This window comes from Caenorhabditis briggsae, assembly GCF_000004555.2.
Source record: "Caenorhabditis briggsae complete genome, chrV, whole genome shotgun sequence".
Classification (NCBI taxonomy): domain Eukaryota; kingdom Metazoa; phylum Nematoda; class Chromadorea; order Rhabditida; family Rhabditidae; genus Caenorhabditis; species Caenorhabditis briggsae.
In genome coordinates this window covers 3,417,600-3,438,580 of record NC_013488.2, presented here as the reverse complement: position 1 = coordinate 3,438,580, position 20,981 = coordinate 3,417,600, and the positions used below count along the sequence as shown (strand labels likewise).

The 20,981-nt window shown below is 37.2% G+C and overlaps 4 protein-coding genes across 4 annotated transcripts in view; 3 read left to right on the top strand and 1 right to left on the bottom strand.

Moving 5' to 3' along the window:
• Positions 1-7,073: 7,073 nt before the first annotated feature.
• CBG10461 lies at positions 7,074-7,355 on the top strand (the record flags this gene model as incomplete). Its single annotated transcript, XM_002635755.1, has 1 exon — positions 7,074-7,355. One exon carries the CDS (start codon positions 7,074-7,076, stop codon positions 7,353-7,355), a length of 282 nt encoding a protein of 93 aa, XP_002635801.1.
• Positions 7,356-8,224: 869 nt separating this feature from the next.
• Cbr-nhr-156 lies at positions 8,225-10,945 on the top strand (the record flags this gene model as incomplete). Its single annotated transcript, XM_045236798.1, has 4 exons — positions 8,225-8,337; positions 8,497-8,555; positions 8,603-8,976; positions 10,748-10,945. 4 exons carry the CDS (start codon positions 8,225-8,227, stop codon positions 10,943-10,945), a joined length of 744 nt encoding a protein of 247 aa, XP_045094289.1.
• Positions 10,946-12,204: 1,259 nt separating this feature from the next.
• On the top strand, positions 12,205-15,633 carry CBG10463 (the record flags this gene model as incomplete). Its single annotated transcript, XM_002635757.1, has 8 exons — positions 12,205-12,408; positions 12,455-12,634; positions 13,011-13,097; positions 13,143-13,196; positions 14,890-15,072; positions 15,129-15,212; positions 15,260-15,417; positions 15,462-15,633. 8 exons carry the CDS (start codon positions 12,205-12,207, stop codon positions 15,631-15,633), a joined length of 1,122 nt encoding a protein of 373 aa, XP_002635803.1.
• Positions 15,634-16,973: 1,340 nt separating this feature from the next.
• The window catches only part of CBG10464, a gene marked incomplete at both ends in the record, with an annotated part of 5,035 nt that continues 1,027 nt past the window's right edge, over positions 16,974-20,981 (bottom strand). Inside the window, 10 exons of the mRNA XM_002635758.1 lie at positions 16,974-17,391; positions 17,441-17,709; positions 18,002-18,263; positions 18,312-18,427; positions 18,473-18,598; positions 18,649-18,748; positions 18,802-18,945; positions 19,422-19,582; positions 20,174-20,284; positions 20,334-20,567. Of these exons, the coding sequence (XP_002635804.1) occupies positions 16,974-17,391; positions 17,441-17,709; positions 18,002-18,263; positions 18,312-18,427; positions 18,473-18,598; positions 18,649-18,748; positions 18,802-18,945; positions 19,422-19,582; positions 20,174-20,284; positions 20,334-20,567 (1,941 nt within the window). The remainder of the gene's footprint in view (positions 17,392-17,440; positions 17,710-18,001; positions 18,264-18,311; positions 18,428-18,472; positions 18,599-18,648; positions 18,749-18,801; positions 18,946-19,421; positions 19,583-20,173; positions 20,285-20,333; positions 20,568-20,981) is intronic.

Genomic DNA, 20,981 nt, shown 5'->3' with positions numbered 1-20,981 from the left:
TCATCATTCGCGGTCGGATCGGATACGGAGTTCGCGAACGGACAGAATACGGAGAAACCCGTTATAATGTGATGTGTTTTGCTGGAAACGGTTCGCGTACGGTCCGCATACGATTCCTATTTCAACCGCGCGCGAACGCGGAGAGTCCGTAACGGATTGTTCGCGAATCACCTGTGTAACACTCGAATTCACTTTTTAAAAGTACATTTTTTCTAAACACTTTTTCGTAAACAATGACTATGAAAAAGACTTCCGGATTAACTGATTACAATCCTTTGGCTCTAAATTTCAGATAATCTTAGCTTCAGAACTTTTTCGGATTTAAAGAAGAATATTTTGAAATTCATATGCAGTCGTAACTAGTTAGCTTAAAATTTTTCCAGATTTAGTGTAGAATATTTTTTGTTCCCACGGGTCACCTGTTTTCTCTTCTTCTGAAACCTTGTGATTATGTGAAAAAAGAAATATAGGAATAGTGTGAGGAACCACCTACGTGGAGAGCTAACCGAGTACCTGGGAGGAATCGGAGGATCAAGATACATATTTATTTTTTTTAACCGAATTGAGAATTTTCAGAACTGGGAGCAGAAAAAAACGAAACTTAATAGATCAGAAAAGGAAATTAAAAAATTAAAATAAATTGTTTTTCCTCTTTTAATAGGGCAAGATTACATATTGTTATCATCCAAGGAAAAGTAGTTGAAATTCGGAAACCCATTGAGGCAATAGGAAATGGAGCCAATTTCCGGGTGATAGTGTGCAGGAGGCGACTTGGATTCTTGTGACTTTTCAAAAATGATTTGAAACCGGAAGATCAGTTTGAAATTGAAATCCAGGAAAGCAATAGTGAGAGGTGATTAGGGAAACTCTGAAAAGAGTAGATACAAAAGAAAAAGATGTTTTCTTACTGTAGGTCATGTGGACCATTGTGTATCAGGATTCTGTTATTTAGGTGAGCCAGCACATAAATAATTTGAATTACAAAATTGTCGATTCCAGAGTTACCATTAGTAACTCTTGATTGATCATCCAACAGCTTCTGAAAAAATAAAACTTTCAAAATATTAGCAGGTTTAACTTTTTTTTGAAATTTTGGGAGCAGATAGAAGAGCTTATGAGGATTCCAAATCTGTTAAAAAAATCAGCAAAATGCTCACGTGAGCTGAGTTATGATTTAGAAAAGTTTCCCTATGATTAAGCAATTTCTCGTGAAATGTTTTTCACGGAATAGTGTATTTTTTTCAAAACAATAGATTTCAATCAGCAGTGTGGTAAAGTGGTAAAATCGCAAGTTCAGAGGAGGAAGGTTGTAGGTTCGATTCTCCCGATCCCAAAAATTTTGCAAAATTTTTTTGTTTTATTTTAAGCTGCCATAACTGGCTCTGGAATAAAATTTACGCAATGTTTTTCGGGAGTTTCTCGTTATGAATAGGCATTTTCCAGAATAAAAACAAACATTTAATTTTTGAAGAAATTCACAAATATGCTCATGGGTTCACCGAAGATTTTTCAATTTTTTTTTTCAATTTTTTTTGTTTATCATTCCGCCTGGAGCGACAGGACAAATCCAGCTACTAAACATTGGCAAATTCCGTCAATTCAAGAAGTTCATGAAGAACTTGACGGAATATGCGCAAAGAAAAGAGAAGGACTTTAAGCCACATCAACGAGATTCTATCATCAAAGTTTCTGAAGTTTCTGAAAACGTCCCTCATTTTTTGATTGCAGATGCTGAGCCAAGCATATTGGCAGATGTGCTCTCCCATCTTCCAAGAATGGAGACAGTATGCCTGGTATTCTGGCGGTTATGTGAACAGTTGCGCTCCAAAATGTGACAGACCAATTCAATATTGCTTCGACCGGAAAGTTTATGGAAAGTGCCAATTATCTGGGTGCAAAAGATTGTCAATGGTCAAATGCGCGTATTGTGCCAAGAACATATGTTTCCAGCAGTTTGTCATCGAATGCCACCGATGTGTTTAGAATCCTCAACTGTTTTTTCAATAAAAAAAAACAAAGAAAAAATTGAAAAAAAAATTTGAAAAATCTTCGATGAACCCATATTTGTGAATTTCTTCAAAAATTAAATGTCTGTTTTTATTCTGGAAAATTCCTATTCATAACGAGAAACTCCCGAAAAACATTGCGTAAATTTTATTCCAGAGCCAGTTATGGCAGCTTAAAATAAAACAAAAAAAAAATTTTAAAAAATTAAACCTACTCCCTCAAGTAACTCCCTTGTAAGATTTCCAAAAATTGTCAATTATCAATATTTTTGCCCTATCTTCCTTATATATAAAACGCTAGATGCGTCTGTCTGTCCTCTTGGGGATCTGTGGACTTTTGAAAAGTTTAAAAAATAAATTTAGATTTACGTGGCCCTTTAAGAAAAAGTGAGGTGTGGAGCCTCGAACAAATGAAAAACTAGAATGTATCGCGCCGAAGGCGCACCAGCTTGCTGGTTATAAAAACTTTGGCACTTCAAAAATTTCGTCGTGGTTCTACATTTTTGAAGTAAATGTTTAACTACGAGCAATTCTGTACAAGATTCAAGAGTTGCTCCAACAAACTTAGAGCAGAAATTGAAGCTTTTATTATATAACCAGTTTTTTTGTTCAAAAAGCCTTATCCTTTTTCCTGTCCTTTTTCCTTCATCGAATCTTGAATTTCTCATCGTTGACATCCACAAATCTAGAGATTTTAAACCTTCTCCACTAGCATGACTCATTTTAATGAGCGTCCTAATGAGGTACACAGGGTGGCAACACTGTGTGCATGCTTATGAAATTTGACCTGGAAAGGGTTAGGGCAAACCGAAATGGTGATTAGTAGTTTTTCAAGGGGATAATATATATAATTTTTTGTGATGAAGATGAAAAGAAGCGCGGGACGAGGGAGAAGAAAACGTTGTGAAAAGCAAGAGAAAATTGAAATGAATGGGGTTGGAAATAGAAATAAGAATCGAAAAAAGTAGGGGTAGTTTGAAAGAGAAGAAACTACATAAAAAATATTATGTCAGATAAACTCAAAAATTAAAAATTTCAGAAATTTTTTAATAATTTGAAATGGAGAAAAGTTAGAAACAAACGTATTTATGCTGAAAATTGGCTTCAAAATGAGAAAAGCTTCTAAAAGACGAATTTTCTATCTTGAGATACCGTAAGAAGCATCTCCCGAAAAGTCTACTTTGATGATTTCCACAATAATAAAGATAAATTGGTTTAAATTTTAGACGAAAAAAAATTGGAAAAAAAATTAGTTTGAAAAAAAAAAACAACTATTAGGTCTAGAATTTTGAACTATTTGGAACAAATTCTAGCTTTCGAATAGCAACGAAAACTATCATTGACCAATTTCGAAAAAAATCTTTTTGAAAATTTCTCAATTTTGATAAAATTGACAGGTTTTTATGAATTTTGAAAGAAAGTTCGCCGGTTTTTTTCAAATAAAAATTTTGGAGAACGTTGTCAGGAAAATAGAAGAGCTCCCTCTAATTGAAGGATCCTGAAATAGTACGGCCCACCAGTGGTGACGTGGAACATTATAAGGGACAATCCTTCTCATTCAGGTTTTACAGTACATTGCAGAAACTGATTGGCAAAAAATATAATTCAAAAAGATAAATACTGAATCAAGGAGTTAGACTTGTAGCACTTCAAGAGTTGATCGAATTGGAAAGAGGAAGAACTTATTAATATATGGGTGGCGAAATTGAGAGAGGGATCCGTGATGACCCCCTAGTCACAAACCGTAGGGGAGGGGTTAATAGTACTACCGATCCAAGCACAAATTGCGCACGAATTTTTAAAAATTTGGAGCACAAGCCTTGTTGACGATGAACACTCCAGGGCATCGGTAGGTCATGCGAATTGGCGAAATACTGCAGGATATCTTGGTTTTTTAGTCTTGTGCTTGATCATCCTTTCTGTGGTCAAGTCATCCAAAAATCGCCTTGTCCAATCATCACTTAAACTCAGGTTAGGTGGAATTCTGGTGGCTCGTTAGAGATTAAAGTGTTTCAAGATTCAAGATTAGGTCTAGCTTCACACGTGTTAGAAATTTTCTCACCAAGTTTGTAAGAAGCCGGATCGATAAGTCCGGAGGTTGGTTGGCCATACGTTTTACATTATCAAGTATTCTTGAAAGACGATTTCCATAGTGTCCACTACTTCCGATTGTTGATATTTGTTGTTGGGTTCTTCATCCATTTGACAGAGTCCGTTTAGCAGAGTTGAAATAGTCAAATGGAGGAATAAAGGCAAAAGTGATAGGCATGGAATATTACGTAGAATATGATGTAGTCAGTAGTACTTCTGGAATTGGACAGATACGGTGGCCTAGCTGCCTTAGTGGATCGTCGAGCGCATTTCCAAGTTTGTAAATAAGTCTTACGACATCCTATTCATTTCCGGAGTCATTTTACAACGTTGGACCACAAATGTTGATTGAACAACTGTTTGATATCTTCCTTATATATATATATATATATATATATAACGATACACGCGTAACACCTATATTCTATCTTGGCGAAGAAATTTACTAGGATGGGAAGTGTCCGAATGGTCCGATCGTAGGAAATCAAAAAATGTCGATTTTCGAAAAAACACCTTTGGGAGACTATGTCTATCCGATTCCTTTCATGTCATAATGCACAACTATAGTCTCAAATATATAGCTCGCCGTTCATTTAAGAGAGATTTTTGAAAAAATAAACTTTCAAATGTCAATTCCATCACTCACTTACTCACTCACACTCACTTACTCACACTCACTTACTTACATACTCACTTTCAACATGTGAAAATTTTTTTTCGAAAGTTTTGACTCCTTGATCACGATTTGATAGTTTTCTGTCAAAAAAACAACTAAATCAACTGAATCGTTTGTTCTCAGAGCTTTTATGATGTATATGAAAAAATGAGTTTAAAAAAATACCATGTATATGGGCATAGTCTACCAAAGGTGTTTTTTCGAAAATCGACATTGTTGATTTCATACGATCGGACCATTGGGACACTTCCCATCCTAGTAAATTTCTTCGCCAAGATAGAATATAGGTGCTATTGAGTTTTTTGCAGCCAGTAATCTGTTCTACACGATACATGTTAGTCTGTAATTTTACCTTTGCTCTGTACAAAGTTATGATTTTTTGAATGGACTTGATCCACTTTTTCTGAAAAATCACAAAAAGTTTGTTCATTCTGCTCAACCTGCCTATGGGCACCTTATATTATTTGTTTTGTGTTAGTCCGGGGAAGGAACATTTTTGCCACCAATATCTAAGAAAAAGCGAGGGGACACTTCGGGTAATTCCTTTGTAAGTAGATTTAGAAATATTTTTAAAAAGAAGGATAACAAATTTCAATGAAAGGATAGTTAGGCTCAGAGTTTTAAAACAAATTCAAGCATTCGAAGATTTAGAAAATCAGAAAAGTTTAGAGATTAAGTAAGAATGGAAAAAAAATGCTCGAAAACCAGCAATAGAAAAGGTTAAAAAACGAAAATTCATAGGACCTTTTGAATACAGAGTATTTTTATAACAATAATGTTTTTACAAATTTAGAAAAAAATGTTTCAAGATTTCGCATTGATAGGCAAGGACATCCAGGAATGTAGAAACACTAGGAATACTAGGAATACTTCAGCGAATCATGGAAAACTTCCAAATCCGTTCTCTTTTTATTCTATCCGTTCTGAACACTTTTTTCATGTCAAAAATCTGTAAATCACTTAAAACTTCATACTGCAAAATGATAAGCTGGATTTGATCCATGCCTTATCATTATCTTTCAGGTAGGTGGCGATGAAGGGAGAAAAAAGTTGTCGTTTTGGGTTTTTTGGTATTAATGAAGGGGAAACGGGTTCTAACAAGGGAAGTGTTTTCAAAAAGGCTTTGAGAATTCCTTGAAAATTGGTACACATATACTTTTAGACATGGTGAATAATGAGACGACATTTTTTCCTTCCCGGATGTACCTAGAAGCTGAAAAAACGCGTCTGAAATTTCACCTATGTTTAAGCGTTATAAGCGTGAGCGCGATCTCCCCCTTTCTTATATAAATTTTGGAAGCAGTGCGGAACAGCGAAGTGTGGTGTAGCGGTGAAGAGGGATGGCGGTAACTGACTAGGGTTAGGTTCGATCCCACTCTCCCCAATTTGATTTTATGTTTTTTTGTCTGATCTCTCTGAAAAAGCCAAATTGTGTCAAAATCTTTCTAAAAAATTTTCATTCTGATTTTGATTCATTTTAAAAAAAGTATAAATTCATTTTTGGCTTGTTTCGAAAAATCAAACTGCAAATGTTTTTGAAACACTTCTGGATAGTCTTTTCTAGTCGAAAAGTTAGCCAAAGCAACACGGATTTGTTCATTTTAGGTGCGGCACAGTGATAAACCAGTCAGAAATGATGTAAATCTTTGTTATCAAAAGATTTGACTGTTACTGGGTGGAACTCGAAGGACTGCGATCCAACGAAAACTACGAAAAATCACTTACCGTAAAACCTCTAATAGAACGACACCCGGATCGTCCACTTTGAGCCTATATATCTCATTTTCTGTGAGAGATATCAAAAAGTGGCTAACTAGTAAAATGTTGCTGATATCCTGATAAACATTTTACTAGTTAACCACTTTTTGATATCTTTCAAAAGAAGTGAGATATATGGGCTCAAAGTGGACGATCCGGGTGTCGTTCTATTAGAGGTTTTACGGTATTTGTGATTTCAAGAAGAATGTGAGCCATCAAATTTTGTGAAATGACTCCTTTTATCGTTTCTTTACGTTTAAAATTCATTTTGGCAAATTTAAAAATTTTTCGAAAATCTGAAAAAATTGTTAAGGGGGTTAGTACTGAAATCACTTTAAGAGCCTATAACTTTTTTTGTGAGTGGATACGGGGGAAAAAATAACAATAGCACTGTAATCAGCATATTCGAAAGTACTATAGACCGAAGTTTCAGAAAATTCTCAAAGCCCTTCTAAAAACACCTCCCTTGTAAGGTGTCGAGGAAAAGATTTGAAGCTTCTATATTATCAAATTGAAGTTGTTCTAAAATACTAAAAATTGAAATGGAAAAATACGGACCCAGGACCCAGGACCCAGGACCCAGGACCCAGGACCCAGGACCCAGGACCCAGGACCCAGGACCCAGGACCCAGGACCCAGGACCCAGGACCCAGGACCCAGGACCCAGGACCCAGGACCCAGGACCCAGGACCCAGGACCCAGGACCCAGGACCCAGGACCCAGGACCCAGGACCCAGGACCCAGGTATTTTTTCCTTCACTTCCCCCTCCTTTATAGTATTCTCCCTGAGGTCACAGGATGATAAACCATTTCACGTTTTTTAAAAATTTTATTAATTCAAAAAGTTATTTTTCTTTTTTTTTTTTAAGTATTCAGTTTTCTCGTTTAAATAACACTCGAATTTTTAAATTTCGAAAGTTGTAAAATTCCTTAAAACTATCGTCTTTTTGACCCTAATTATCTCGTTTGCTGTTTGAGATATCAAAAAAGCTTGAACTAATAAAATGATGATGATGTCAAGGCAAAAATTATTGTGTTTGAAACTTTTTTATATCTAATACAGTAACCGAGATATAGATGTCCAAACTGACTTGATCTCACACTCAAACCGTCCACCTTGAAAAAAAATCTAATTTTTTGTTAGAAATATCAAAAAAGTTGGCAACTGCTACAATGTTTATTATGATATCAAAAAGTTATTGTGAGTTGACTATTTTTTTATATCAATACAGAAAATGAGAAAAATTGGCTCACAGTTTTGACCAATCTTATTCCAGCTTTAGAAGCAGTAAGTGATTCAGATTTTTATTATCTTATCTGTCTCTGCCTTCTTATCTGCTTTGAGGGCGGCCTAGAAATCCTATTTCGTAGATTTGTAGGGTCACCATTTCGTGTTTTCTACCAAATTGTTTTCTGTTTTAACAAAAAAAACCCGAATGACCCAATTCAACAGGTTTTGTTAAAAGAATCGACCAAGTACAAACATTGATTCACTCCACCACTCTGCGTCTCTCACCCTCTCGCTCTTTTTCAGTCAATACCGTTTGTCTGCGTCTCTTCGAACAACTCACTGTCTTCGAAACTTTTGAAGGTTTGATGTCTTGTTTAACTCGGGTTGTTCTCGGGTTGTTACATTGAATTTCTTTTTAATTTTTGTTTGAATTTTTGAAATTGAATTATTGCAGTTTGAAAAATGAATCGATCTCTGTTGGTACAAAATTTTAATTTCTGCAAAATTTGTGCCCAACCAGCCAGCGGGAATCATTTTGGAATACAAAGTTGTCGTGCGTGCGCGGCGTTTTTCAGGTAAAATTCTGATTTTCAAAACTTGGCGGAAATTCAAAAAATTATCCAGAAGAGCAGCAAATTCAAAATGGGGTAGCCAACCATGCAGGTCCAATAATTGTGATAGAAAGTTGTGAGTTCCTTCAAATTTTGCTGAATTTTTTCAAAAAAAAATTTTAGAATCCCCTGCAAACCATGCCGATTGAAACGGTGTAAGGAGCAAGGAATGAGCACTAGTAGTAAGTTTTCGAATTTCAGATTTTCATATTTTGTTTTCGAAATTCAGATTTCCAATTCAATCGAGACATCCTCAAGAGAATCTTACCACGATCCGTGGAAATTTTCGTTGGCAAACCGGAATCAGTAATTTTTTGTGATCCTCAATCTCCTCAAAATTCGAAAACTTTTATTGATATTCAAGGTTTAGTGGATTATACCGCAAACATTTTGAAAAATGGACCCGAGGGACCCATTTCGGGGAGGAGCCAACTACAAAAATTGGCTAATGGGCTCGAAAATTTTTCAAGTCGAATTTCGGTGAGAATTCTGAAAACAATGTCAAAAGACGAGACTGCGGATTGTTGGGAATATTACATTACAACTTTTGCAAAATGGTTGAATTATTTCGATGAGTTCAAATTATTGCCAATTGATATGCAAGTGAGTTTTTTTTCCAAGTTAGGGGTTGTAAGAAATTTTTTATGAATCCTGTTCCTGCCATAGTTTCGTTTAGAAACAATATTTTTAGACCAACTTAATTATTAGGTTGGCTAAAAAATAATGAGCGGCGTGTTTGTCGGAATGTATTTCTCTATCCGGAGAACATTTTTGCTTTCCCTTTTTCTTATTCGAAAAAGCGTTTTTTTGCGCATCTTTTGATATATAGTCTCAGTTTGCCATTCTGTTTTTTCAATTGGGAATTCCGTTTAGAAAACGTCGTTCCAAAAAATGCGCGGGAAGGTACAAATTTAAGTTGGTCAAAAATGCCGCGCAAGCTCTTAGTTCTCTCTCAAAAGTATTCAAACAAGCTTTTCTATAAAAAATTGATTCGTACGCTAGTTTGAACGTTTTTATAATGACGATGAAAGCTTGGAAGACCGTGAACACACCGTTCGACCAAAAATCATTGACAGTGAACTGCTGAGAGACTTAAACGAGTCGGATCCTTGTCAAACGACTCGTAGTCTTTCAGAACCGTTTTCTTGTACTAATGGTACCATTGAAAACCATTTGCACAAATTGGAAAGTCGAACAGTTGCGGAAGTTTTTTCCTACAACCACTCCCTCCTCGCACTTTTCAGAATTATCCTTCTTTTCTCGAAGAATATCGCCTTTCTCGATTCTTATGTTATGTCGGATGATAAAGTGATTCAGTACGATAATACTACTCAGAATAGACAACGGTTGTCCCTCGGAGAACCGGCCAAAACAACTCGAAATGAGAGATATACGGAAAGAAAGTAATGATATGTGTATGGTGGAAGAGCAAGGGTCTTGTATGTTTTGAAGTTCTGAAAAAAGGTCTAACAGCCACTACTGAACTCTATCAATGATAATTGGGCCAAATGCAGCAAGCGTTGAGACGTCAATGCTCGGCCGCATGTGTCAAAAGTCACACAGCAGAAAATCGAGGAAATGGGCTGGGAAGTTCTCCCTCATCCGCCAAGTAGCCCTGATTTGGCACTTTCAGATTTCCAGTAATTCATATCAATGCGACCCTCATTAGCCGAGAAACACTTCAAAAGCCGCGTTGAGACCGAAAAATGGGTAGTCGTCTACTTTGGGTCGCAGCCAGTGGGGTTCTTTCACAACGGACCCCATTTTTTGCGCGGATTTTGGCTGCAAGTAGTTGATAATTATGGCAAATAGCTTTTGAGTTAATCTTGTCTACTTCCTTTTTTATGAAAAATTCAATTGATCATAAAAACAACCATTATTTTTTAGCCAACCTAATAACTATGATAGAACTGAACAAGAACTACAAAACTGTATTATTCAGAAAAAAAAAACGTACATCTTGTCTCTGAACAAAGTTACAGGCCAAGAACCGCGGACAATCTTTTTGGCTCGTATTGCAGGCTCTGTAACTTTGTTCATGAACAAGGTACAGTATTCCAAATAGTATCGTTTTGAAATACTCGTCGAGGGCTATGATATCTAATTAGTCAAAAAATGTTGATCTTAAAAGAAACTATCGCGGGTCCCGTCTCAATTCGGAGCCATTCTCAAACATGGATACAATCGGGCTACCTGAAAATGACAGACCCAAGAGTCACCCTTAAACATTCTAGGGACCCCGAACACCTCCCTTGTTCACAATTAGGGTCCTTTTTTTGGAAGGGTACCCAAAACGGTCAATTGTCCCTAATTTTTTCCGGGACCCTAACACTGATAGATACGTTATTCTAAAAGGAAAATAATATATTTTCAGCTAGAAATCGCTTTGGCTGTATGGCACGTATGGGGACGTCTGGAAAAACATGCAATTACGGCGTTGGTCCGGAAACAAAGGATTTTCACAGATCGAAATATGATTGTGATTGGACGGAATGTATTGGTGAATTTGGACGCGTTCGAGTATGATCATACATGGTTGACAAAGTATGAGCCAGAGCAGGTGGAGTTGTGAGTTTAAAAAATTATTTTGTAAATTTTTTAAACTCGGAGTTATTGAAATTTTTCGGTGATTCGAAAAATTATTAACTGCCAGTTAATATATTAGGAATCCCGGGATTCATTGAGCTAGCAAAGTCGGCCAACCTACACACCATATTTGCTTTAATAGAAGTCCACCGTATATGTGCACTATGAACTCAATCATCTTGGCTCCTACGAGAGATATCAAAAAATTGTCAACTGATAAAATATAACTGATATTATGATAAATAATTTATCTGTTGAAAATTTTTTGATATCTCTCATAGGAATTAAGATAATTGAGCTCAAAGTTCAAGTGTCAAGTATGCTTCTATTACAATGGATTATCGTGAAGCTCAAATTGTCACATATTTTCATTGAAAAGCTCACACTCAAAAATACATATTTTCAGCTTCACTGGTGTCAAATCTCTAGAACTCACAGAAGTCGTGGACTCTCTCATCGACCTAGAACCCACCCCCATCGAGCTAACCTTCATGTTAGCTCAATGCAGCTTTCACTATGCCGGACAGCGATTCCAAGGAGAAATTCTGAAAGCGACTGAAAAACTCCAGCAAATCTTGTCTGACGATTTGCATGACTATTATGTGAAAGATCTTGAAAAGCCTCGATACTCGGAGAGGTTGGCCAAAATGATGAAGGTCAATAACATTATTCAGGTGGGTAGGGTGAAGAGGGGGTAGGCTCCGCTCAGAAGGTTGAGATTTTGAATTTCCAGAGACATATCCGAGAAATCCGACCGAGGGCCGATCTGGCAAGAACGTTTGATATATTTTCTGTCGAATTTTCGCACCCTGAAGTTTTTCGGGACACTGGTTTCTGATTCTAATTATAGCACAAAATGTTGTAATTGCAAATTTTTGATGATTGATAAAAACGTTCAAAAGTTTAAATTTTGTTTGTTGCAAGTTTACATTAGTCACAAGTCATTACAGATTGAATTTTGGTCTTTTTTGCGGTAGGTGTATCTTGGCGATTTCCGAATCTTGGTTCTGAATCATTTCCACTTACGAAATCATTCCCCGAACATTTATCTTCAAAAAAATCTTAGCATGAGCAATCTCCTCCCGTTTTTCCTCATTTTTGCGAAACCTAATTTTGTGACTTGTTAGTTCTTGTCCCCGTGTTCGGTCAGCTGTTTTTTAAGCTCCGCCTACTTATGACATCTATATAAACTTGCGATAAGTAGTGTGAGTAAGTCAAAGGCAAAAAAATTGGTCTACAGTAAACATGGACCCCCTTGCTGTCACTACCATAACCTTCGGCTTGAAGGTTCTTCAGGAAATTGGATTTTTCGGGTCTCTAGTTTTCTCTCCAGTCTTACTACTTCTCTCCGAACAGAATTCTGTAAGAAACAAGATCTTCAATAAGGTGGATTTGAGAAAACGATCGAAAATCGAAGGATTTCATTCGGAAAATGATAAGAATCTAGTTGTAAGTTTTCGGTGACTTAGACGAGATTTCAAGTTCGTCATTCCAGAATTCAACATTCACCGCCACTTGGAGATATCCATACCGGAATGTTCATCATCATATGGAGTTCAAGACTGAAAGTGGAAAAGTGAAGCATGTAAAGTATGTAACAGCAAATAAGACGTTAAGTGATGAGCTCGTGGCAAACAATTTGGGATTTCGAATTGCAGAGGACGATGTTTTCACGGTAAACCTTTTTTACCGGCACATAACTCGAAGGATACAACTTACGGACAAAAATTATGATAGACAATGACGAGTGCTACAAAATGATGTTATCTGGAAGAGTGTATGTGGTCTATGAACAAAGTTACAGGCAGAATGGATCAAAAACAAAACAGGCGTTGTTCTGCCCTGACGAAATCGGCAGCTTTTTAGATTGTAACTTTGCTCATAGACAATATACAATATTTCAAGTAAATTTGACTTGTAGTGCTCATCGAATTCTATGGAATCCATTTTTGTTTATCAAAAAATATTCAGTCTGAAAAAAGATATGGCTCGCTCCGTCTTCAGCCCGTTCTTCGCCCATTTTTGACCAATTAGCAATTATCTTCTTTCAGGTTCTCAAGATCCCACTTAACCAACCAGCTCTTCGTTTGGTGATATTTCTACCTAAACCAGAATACAGTCTTGCTAAAAGTATTACAGTAAGTAGCGTAAACCCCACGTTTCTAAACAAAAACAAGTTTCAGAAACTTGACGCTACAAGAATTGGGAACCTCTTCAAAGAATTCACCGTTTACAATGTTCATTTTAAGATTCCATGTTTTGAAATGAGCTCAACACTGGACACTTCAACTTTAATGAGACTGAAGAATCCGAAATTCCACAAACTTCGATTCGATTGGAGACAGCCGTCAGAGAAGTATCTGGAGCAGGATGAGGATTTTCATGAACCCTTCGTGAAACGAATTCCCGATAGAACCCCGTTCCATTTCGTTGCGAATCGCCCATTTTTCTACACAGTTTTCAATCATCGTCTCCCAATTTTAATAGGGATTTATACTGGAACAAGGTCTTGAGATTTGAAAGGGGGTTTTGTGGATAAATTGTAAACTTGTATATGTTTGTAAATTTGTAAAGTTGTATATATTTGTATATTGTGAAAATGGTGTAAATTTGTACATGTCTGTAATATCTATTTTTTTCAAATTGAGTTAGCGACAATTTTTAGTCTGCATGTTTAAAGTTTTTTGTAATTAACTTGTTATCAAGGATCTTTTTTTGTTGTTGTACACATTGTTTGATTTGTTAACTGTACATATTTTTAAATTATTTTTTCTCATATTTCGAAATTCATTCAAAACTGCTTTCCCTGTACTTTAATGCTTATCTCAATTATTTCAATTACTGTAAAATAATTATGTTAGATAACTAATAAATTATTTTTTATAATCCCACCTAATTTGTTCTGTTTACCTTATAGAAACCAAGAAAATCAAGCTCCGAATAAGGGGTGATCCATATGAGGAAATACGGTAGTTATGATGAGTCAACTTTGAGCACATGTATCTCATTTTCTGTGATAGATATCAAAAAGTCGTCAACTGACAAAATATTGGTGATAATATGATAATCATTTGGTCAGTTGATACATAGGCTCGAAGATAAAAGGGAAGGAGGGCTTTCTATTACAGGTTTTTCGGTATGTCCTGTGTTGAGACCTTCTAGTTTTTTCGACATGAAAACATTCATTCTCATTCTAATCTGTTTAAAGTGTAAGTATACGCCAGAATTGTACTAGCTCATTTCCGATGTAATATTTCGAAACATCTGTTTCACTTCGACTATCAACATTTTAAAGACGCCAGTGTGTCTGCAATTTTCTGATATTTCGTAATACTAGCGATTAGTTTCGTTCTTTTTTTTGTATTTACTCTACCGGTCAAGAGTCAAAAAGATGGAACAAATTGATAAAAGAAGACACCTGACCGAGGAAGTGTATTTGTGCAAAATGTGCAAACACATGACAGGTTCAAAAAATTAACTTATAGTTGGAGCATCTTGTTCACGTGAAGTTAGCTTCCTCATACTATCTCAATGATCGAAACGCCACAAATTTATAATAAAAAGAAAGGGCATGTAGTATGGTAGGTACAAAGTTTCAAACTGGCATATGACGGAAATTAAATCATGAAAACGGTTTCAACGAAATGAGCTGCATGACGAGAAAACGAATGAGTTCCTACAATTTCATTTCAATTTCAAAAAACATCAAATTCTTGAAAATGGATTCATCTTCTATCCAAGCTTTTTCGACGGGTCTGCAGTTCCTGCAAACTATCGGAACATCCCATTCGTATGCCTTTCCTGAAATACTCATGTCTGAGGAACTGACCAATGTTCGGCTACTCCCAAAAACTTTCCACCATTCGCACCGTAGATCAAATCATTCGGTATGTTGGAAAAAGTCAAAAACGTGCCGAACTAACTATTCAGAGCCACTCCTTCACAGCAACATGGTTATATTCATATCTCTACCAGAAGGATTTGAAAATGCGATTCTCCCTGACGAATGGAAAACATAAAACTTTAAACTTCATATCTGCAAATACGACTCTCAGTGAGAGGATTTTAGAGGAATCAAGAACATTCCGTTGTGCGGAAGATGGTACTTTTGAAGTGAGGTGTTTTGGAGCAAGTTTAAGGAACAATCCTTCTGAGTTCAACATTTACAGGTTCTCCAAGTCCCTTTGATTGGAAAATGTGACTTGATTTTTTTCCTCCCTAAAAAAGGTCAATCCCTGAAAGACAGCATAAGGGTATGACGATGGAAACCATTTGTCTCAAAAACTACAACTCTTTTCAGGAACTAAATTTCACAAGAATTCAAACGCTTTTTAATGAGATGACAGTATACAATGTTCATTACGCGATTCCTCACTTTCATATGAAATCAACATTTTCGTATATCGTCGGCAGAGAGGCTCATAAGTTTCATTTTAAATGGGTTGGATCTTCTTATGGGTGAGATTTACATGAACTGAGGTATCGGAAAGATTTATCTTCAGATCTCAAGAACGCGAAAAAAAGAATCTTAACAGATTTAGAGAAAGACGAATGAGTTTTATATCTCCTGCAATTGACAGAACCCCGTATTCATTCATTGCAAATCGCCCTTTCTTTTTCTCGGTCCTCGACCATGGATCTCCGACTGTGATGGGTGTATACAATGGTCACTAATCATGATGAATGTGGACCAAATACATTTACGGATTGAAAACCAACAGAAAAATTCATTAACGGATGACCATTGAATTGTAAAATGTGTGGCTAACAAAACCTCTGTACTATTTTGTAGCAAATCGTCCATACAGCCAAGATTGTCCTTGTATTCTCTTCTAGAACTCGACCAAATGAATCAATGGTATTTCTAGAATTTGTAAATCGAAGTTGACACAAGGCCACCCGAAACCATTCAGCGTTGAGGTCAATTATCTAGAGTCCTGTGAGACATATCAAAATGTGTCAACTGATAAAATATTAGTGATATTATAAAAAATAATTTATCAGTTGGACAAATTTTTGACATCTTTTGAAGGAGCCGAGATAATTGAGCTTAAAGTTGACGGTTTGGATGGTCTTCTATTATAGGAAATACGAAGTATCATCCTGGGCAACTCGTAACGGATGACTTGTAATTGTAGTTCTGCAAGTTACCGTATTTCCTCTAATAGAAGCCCACTTTTATTCGAAGCCCACCCTGGCTGTGCATTTTTCTTTTCGGTTAGTGCAGACATATTCTTTTTTGTTTATATTTCTTGTAATTTCCGTTAATTCTTGTCGTTTTGTAACTATTTCAGTTCAGTTAAAAACCGAAACCCCTCTAATTTGAGCGTTTTCTCTAAAATTAATCCACCCCAGAAATAGGTTGAAAAATAGAAGCCCATGGGTCTCTATTAGAGGAAATACGGTATATGACTTGGTGTCCTCTGAATCTGACATACATTTCTTGGCATAATTTCCGATGTCAGTAGAATATCATAAACTTGTCTCATAACGGATATAAGTGCGTGTGAGAAAACTAGAGAAAGGAAATATCCTATTTTTCAAAATAAATTCTAAACCAGCAGAAAAACTAGATGCAGCGGTTAAATCCATTCTAGATTAGAATTTACCCACTTTGGTTTAAAAGCTTTTATAAAGTCATTTAATGACACACCGCCAGTATCGTATAACCTAGACAACGGTTCGACAATTTTCCGAGCAGTACATAGCAGCCCCAAGAATTTTCGAAATTGTCACGTACTCCAACTATTTCGCTGAAACAAACTACTCATGACTGAAATGCATCATGAGGATGACTTTCAACGCACTTTGAACTTTCAGTTTGGTTTTTCAACAGATTCTATACGTGGTTCTTTGAACAGTTTTATCATGTGCAATTTGTTCATGTCACACTGCACCTTTTCACATCCTATCGTTATCAGTAGCGGGCTTCACAGATTCTAAACTATTTGTCTACCACGAGTTATTTTTTTCCAGATTTTTAAAAAATAAATCCCGCATATATATAAATTTAATTAAAGCCGATTATCCTTGAAAAAAATAGGGCGAGAAGTGCTGGTCGGAATGGGCGGTGCGATTCGGCTACTGATTCGGCTAGCCGGATTACTGCCTAGGCTTGGTGGATTCAGTGCTGGATTGATTGGAAAGTTATTGGCAGCCATCATAGCTGGTGATAGCCGGGGTTGATGCGTCAGCTGCGGTGGACGATGAGCAATGAGAGATGGAGCAATTAGTGGTGGTTGGATGATCGACGGTTGCCCAAACTCTGGCATTGGTCGTGGTGATGATCGTACAGGATCCTCGGGTTCTAGTTTCACATCAGAGAGTTGTGAAGTCGTTGGCTCTTCAGGAGCACTCGTGAAATCCAAAAATGTGTTGTCTAGATATGATTCTGGCTCTGGCTCTTGGTAGCTTGAACTCTCTTCTTCAAGTCTGGAACTAATCATAAAATACTTAATATCTGTTTTTCTTCAAAACTTACAAATCAAGTTTTGGCGAGATTGCATTCTCCAGAAGATACAGCTCGATGTCCCGTTTGTCGATTCTTGAGACCTTTGAGTTAATAACTCCTGAACATTTTCGGAACAGCTTCTCGGATACTGTAGTTGAGGCCATCGCGACGAGATTCTTGATTGAGAGGGATGCCAGCTTTGGAAGATTGTGTTGTTGATCTTTCCAGAATTGGAGAGGATCCGAGGTGTGGCAAGGTCGGTTGGTGGCCATCAGGGCTTGGTAGTGCAGGAGTTCGGACTGGAAAATATCAATGAGTCGAGGGGTCAGAGGATCAGAGGATCAGAGGATCAGAGGATCAGAAGATCAGCGGATCAGACGATCAGACGATCAGAAGATCAGAGGATCAGAAGATCAGAGGATCAGAGGATCAGGGGATCAGAGGATCAGAGGATCAGAGTATCAGAGGATCAGAGGATCAGAGTATCAGAGGATCAGAGGATCAGAGGATCAGTGGACCAGAGGACCAGAGGATCAGAGGATCAAAGTATCTAAAAATCTGAGGATTCAAGGATCAGAAGATCAGACTCACCGTCAAATTCTTCGCCGGACACTCGCTTTTGATTTTTCTCTTCAACAGACCAGCCAGCCCTCTCGCCGTCTCTTCCGATCCTTCGTCTTTCACTGTATTCGGACTAATCGACGATAAAGCGCTAGCTACAGTTTCCTCAGCAATCAAAAGCTGTTCAGCCTCTTGCCATGTCCTTGGATCAACCAGATTCGGAACATAGGCATACCTAGGGTCCGAGATCATGGACACGAGAATGATGTCATTGCTCAGATAGGCAGTGATTCTGAAAATTATCTTTCATGGCCTAAAAATCGAAAACTAAGTCACCCACTTCTCCTGAACCAGCTCGGCCAACACCACGGCCGATGGATCGTTCTCATCAAAATCTTCCTTGGCACACAACAAGTTTGGCACGATATCCGAGCAAAACGAGTTTTCAGAGGTCAACTGAAACATTTTGAAATTTCGAATTTCTCAATTGAGCGCACTTACCGCTTCTAGAGCTATGTGAAGTGGTTGCAAGAGTTTTACGAAATTTTGAGCTTCCGAAAGTTTCCGAGAGTTGAGCAGTTGGTGTTCTTTAGCGCCGAGATTTGGGACAAAGACAAAGTAGGCTTCCTGGAAAATTGGAAATTGAATTTTTTAAATTTTCAGTTCCTGCCGCTCACATTCGTTATGTATCCCTGCATATCCGTAAAAAGCGAGCCCCATTTGCTTGTGGACGATTTTAAGGGAAGTGGAATCTGGACTTTGTAGTCTTTTTGTAATCTGGAAGAGAAAAAAAGTTAGGCCACTCATGAAAAGTTAGGCCACAAACTTACGAAAGAGCCTTTGCCAGCCTCGCCTCATCCTCCTCCAGTACCGCGAAGATCTGTTTGATGTCTTGATGAATTTTTGCCGCGTTTTTCACTCGGGATCCAAATTCTTCGAAAATTTGACTGATCGCGTGGCCGGCACAAGGAATACTGTAATTTTAAGAAACTTGGTTTTTTTTTTATTTTGACATAGCGGCCTAACTTTCGCAAGATGACTTTTCTAGGACACCATAGTAAATGACCTAGAAATAACTTGATTCTCACCTGGTGTTTTTCTAATCCATTTTGACATGGTGGCCTAACTATTGCAAACTGAATTTTCTAGGCCACTATGGTAAATGGCCTAGAAAAAGCCAGAAATTCAGCTGGCGTGTTTTCTAGATCATTTACCTTGGTGGCCTAACTTTCGCAAGTTGAGTTTTCTAGGCCACTATGGTAAAAGGCCTAGAAATAGCTTGATTTTCCCTCGGTATGTTTCCTAGATCATTTTAACATGGTGGCCTAACTTTCGCAAGATGAGTTTTCTAGGCCACCCTGGTGGATGGCCTAGAAATGGTCAAATATTCACCTAGTATGTGTTAGGCGATTTCAATGCCTTAAACATTTTTACTCCTCTTTAAACTCACTTTCTAATACTTAATTCATTTTCCTTCAGATTCTGGTCCATATCACAGACGATAATTTGATTTTCTTGAAATTTTAGGCCAACACTATCGACCAAATTTTGCACTCTTCTCATATTTCCAGCTCGATCCGATTTCTCGTCGATGTAGGTCAGTCCGCAGAGCTGAAAACCGCGATTTTTGAAGTTTCACATGACCTAGAACTCCAAAATTAGGTTGTGACCAAAATTTTAAAAACTAGGTCACGCCCTAGATTTCAAAAATTAGGCTGTGAAAATAATGTTAAAAATTAGGTCACGCCCTAGATTTCCGAAATTAGGTCATGACCTAGATTTCCAAAATTAGGTCACGTCTCAGATTTCTAAAATTAGGTCATGACCTATATTTCTAAAATTAGGTCATGACCTAGATTTCCAAAATTAGGTCACGTCTCTGATTTCTAAAATCAGGTCATGACCTGAATTTCCAAAATTTAGGTCGTGGCCTAGATTTTCAAACATAGGTCATGGGCTAGATTTAAAAAATTAGGTTGTGACCAAAATTTTGAAAACTAGGCCACGCCCTATATTTCTAAAATTAGGTCATGATCTAGATTTTCATAAATATTCCATGACCTTGATTTCCGAAATTAGGCCATGACCTAGATTTCTAAAATTAGGTCATGACCTAGATTTTTAAAATTAGCTCGGACCTCGATTTTGTAAAATTAGGTCGTGGCCTAGATTTTCAAAATTAGGCTTTTTTGAAAAACTCACCAAAACCTTCCTCTCGAAAGTATACTGATCCACGTGTGACACGTATACTGATAAAAATGTGGGACTCTCAAATTTAGATTCTGATAGTCCATCAGTGATAATCACATAATCCTGAAAAATTAAATTTCAGAAGAAATTGTTTTTCAGCTCCGCATACTACCTTTGCTCTGCTCAATTCAAACGTATTTTGTCTGATGAGCGACGACGTATTGACCATCAAAACCTCACGAATTCGATTCATACTTGGAACTTTGAATTCGCAATTTAGCGAGTTGAGGAAAAATTTGAATTCTGGGTTTTCGACGAATTCGTAGGGAACGTGGCCGGTGCAGAATGCGCGCGCCAGGAGCAGTTCCGAGTGGTTGTAGTTGCAATTTGAAGTGCCGGTGACGCCCTGGAAAATTGGAAATATTTTTAGAAAAATGGCCGCTTTATAGCAAAAATCAAAAAATATTAGGTTACGGTAGCTTTCGCGCCAGGACCCATTTTTTCACAATTTTTACATTTTTTTGGCATTTTTCGACCTAACTTTGGAAATCTAGGTAATGACCTAATTTTAGAAATCTAGGTCATAACCAAGTTTTATAAATTTAGGTTATGATTTGAATTTCGACACGACTTCGAGAAATTTTTTGATGAATTCCTCGAGGAATTTTTCGAGGCGAATTCATCTTGCAGTGGTGGCCTACTTTTGAAAGTTTGCTTTTCTAGGCCACCACGTAATGGCCTAGAAGTGGCCTGGCATCAACTTGGTGTGTTTTCTAGGGCATTTTGAAGCGGTGGCCTAGAAAACCAAATTTGCAAAAGT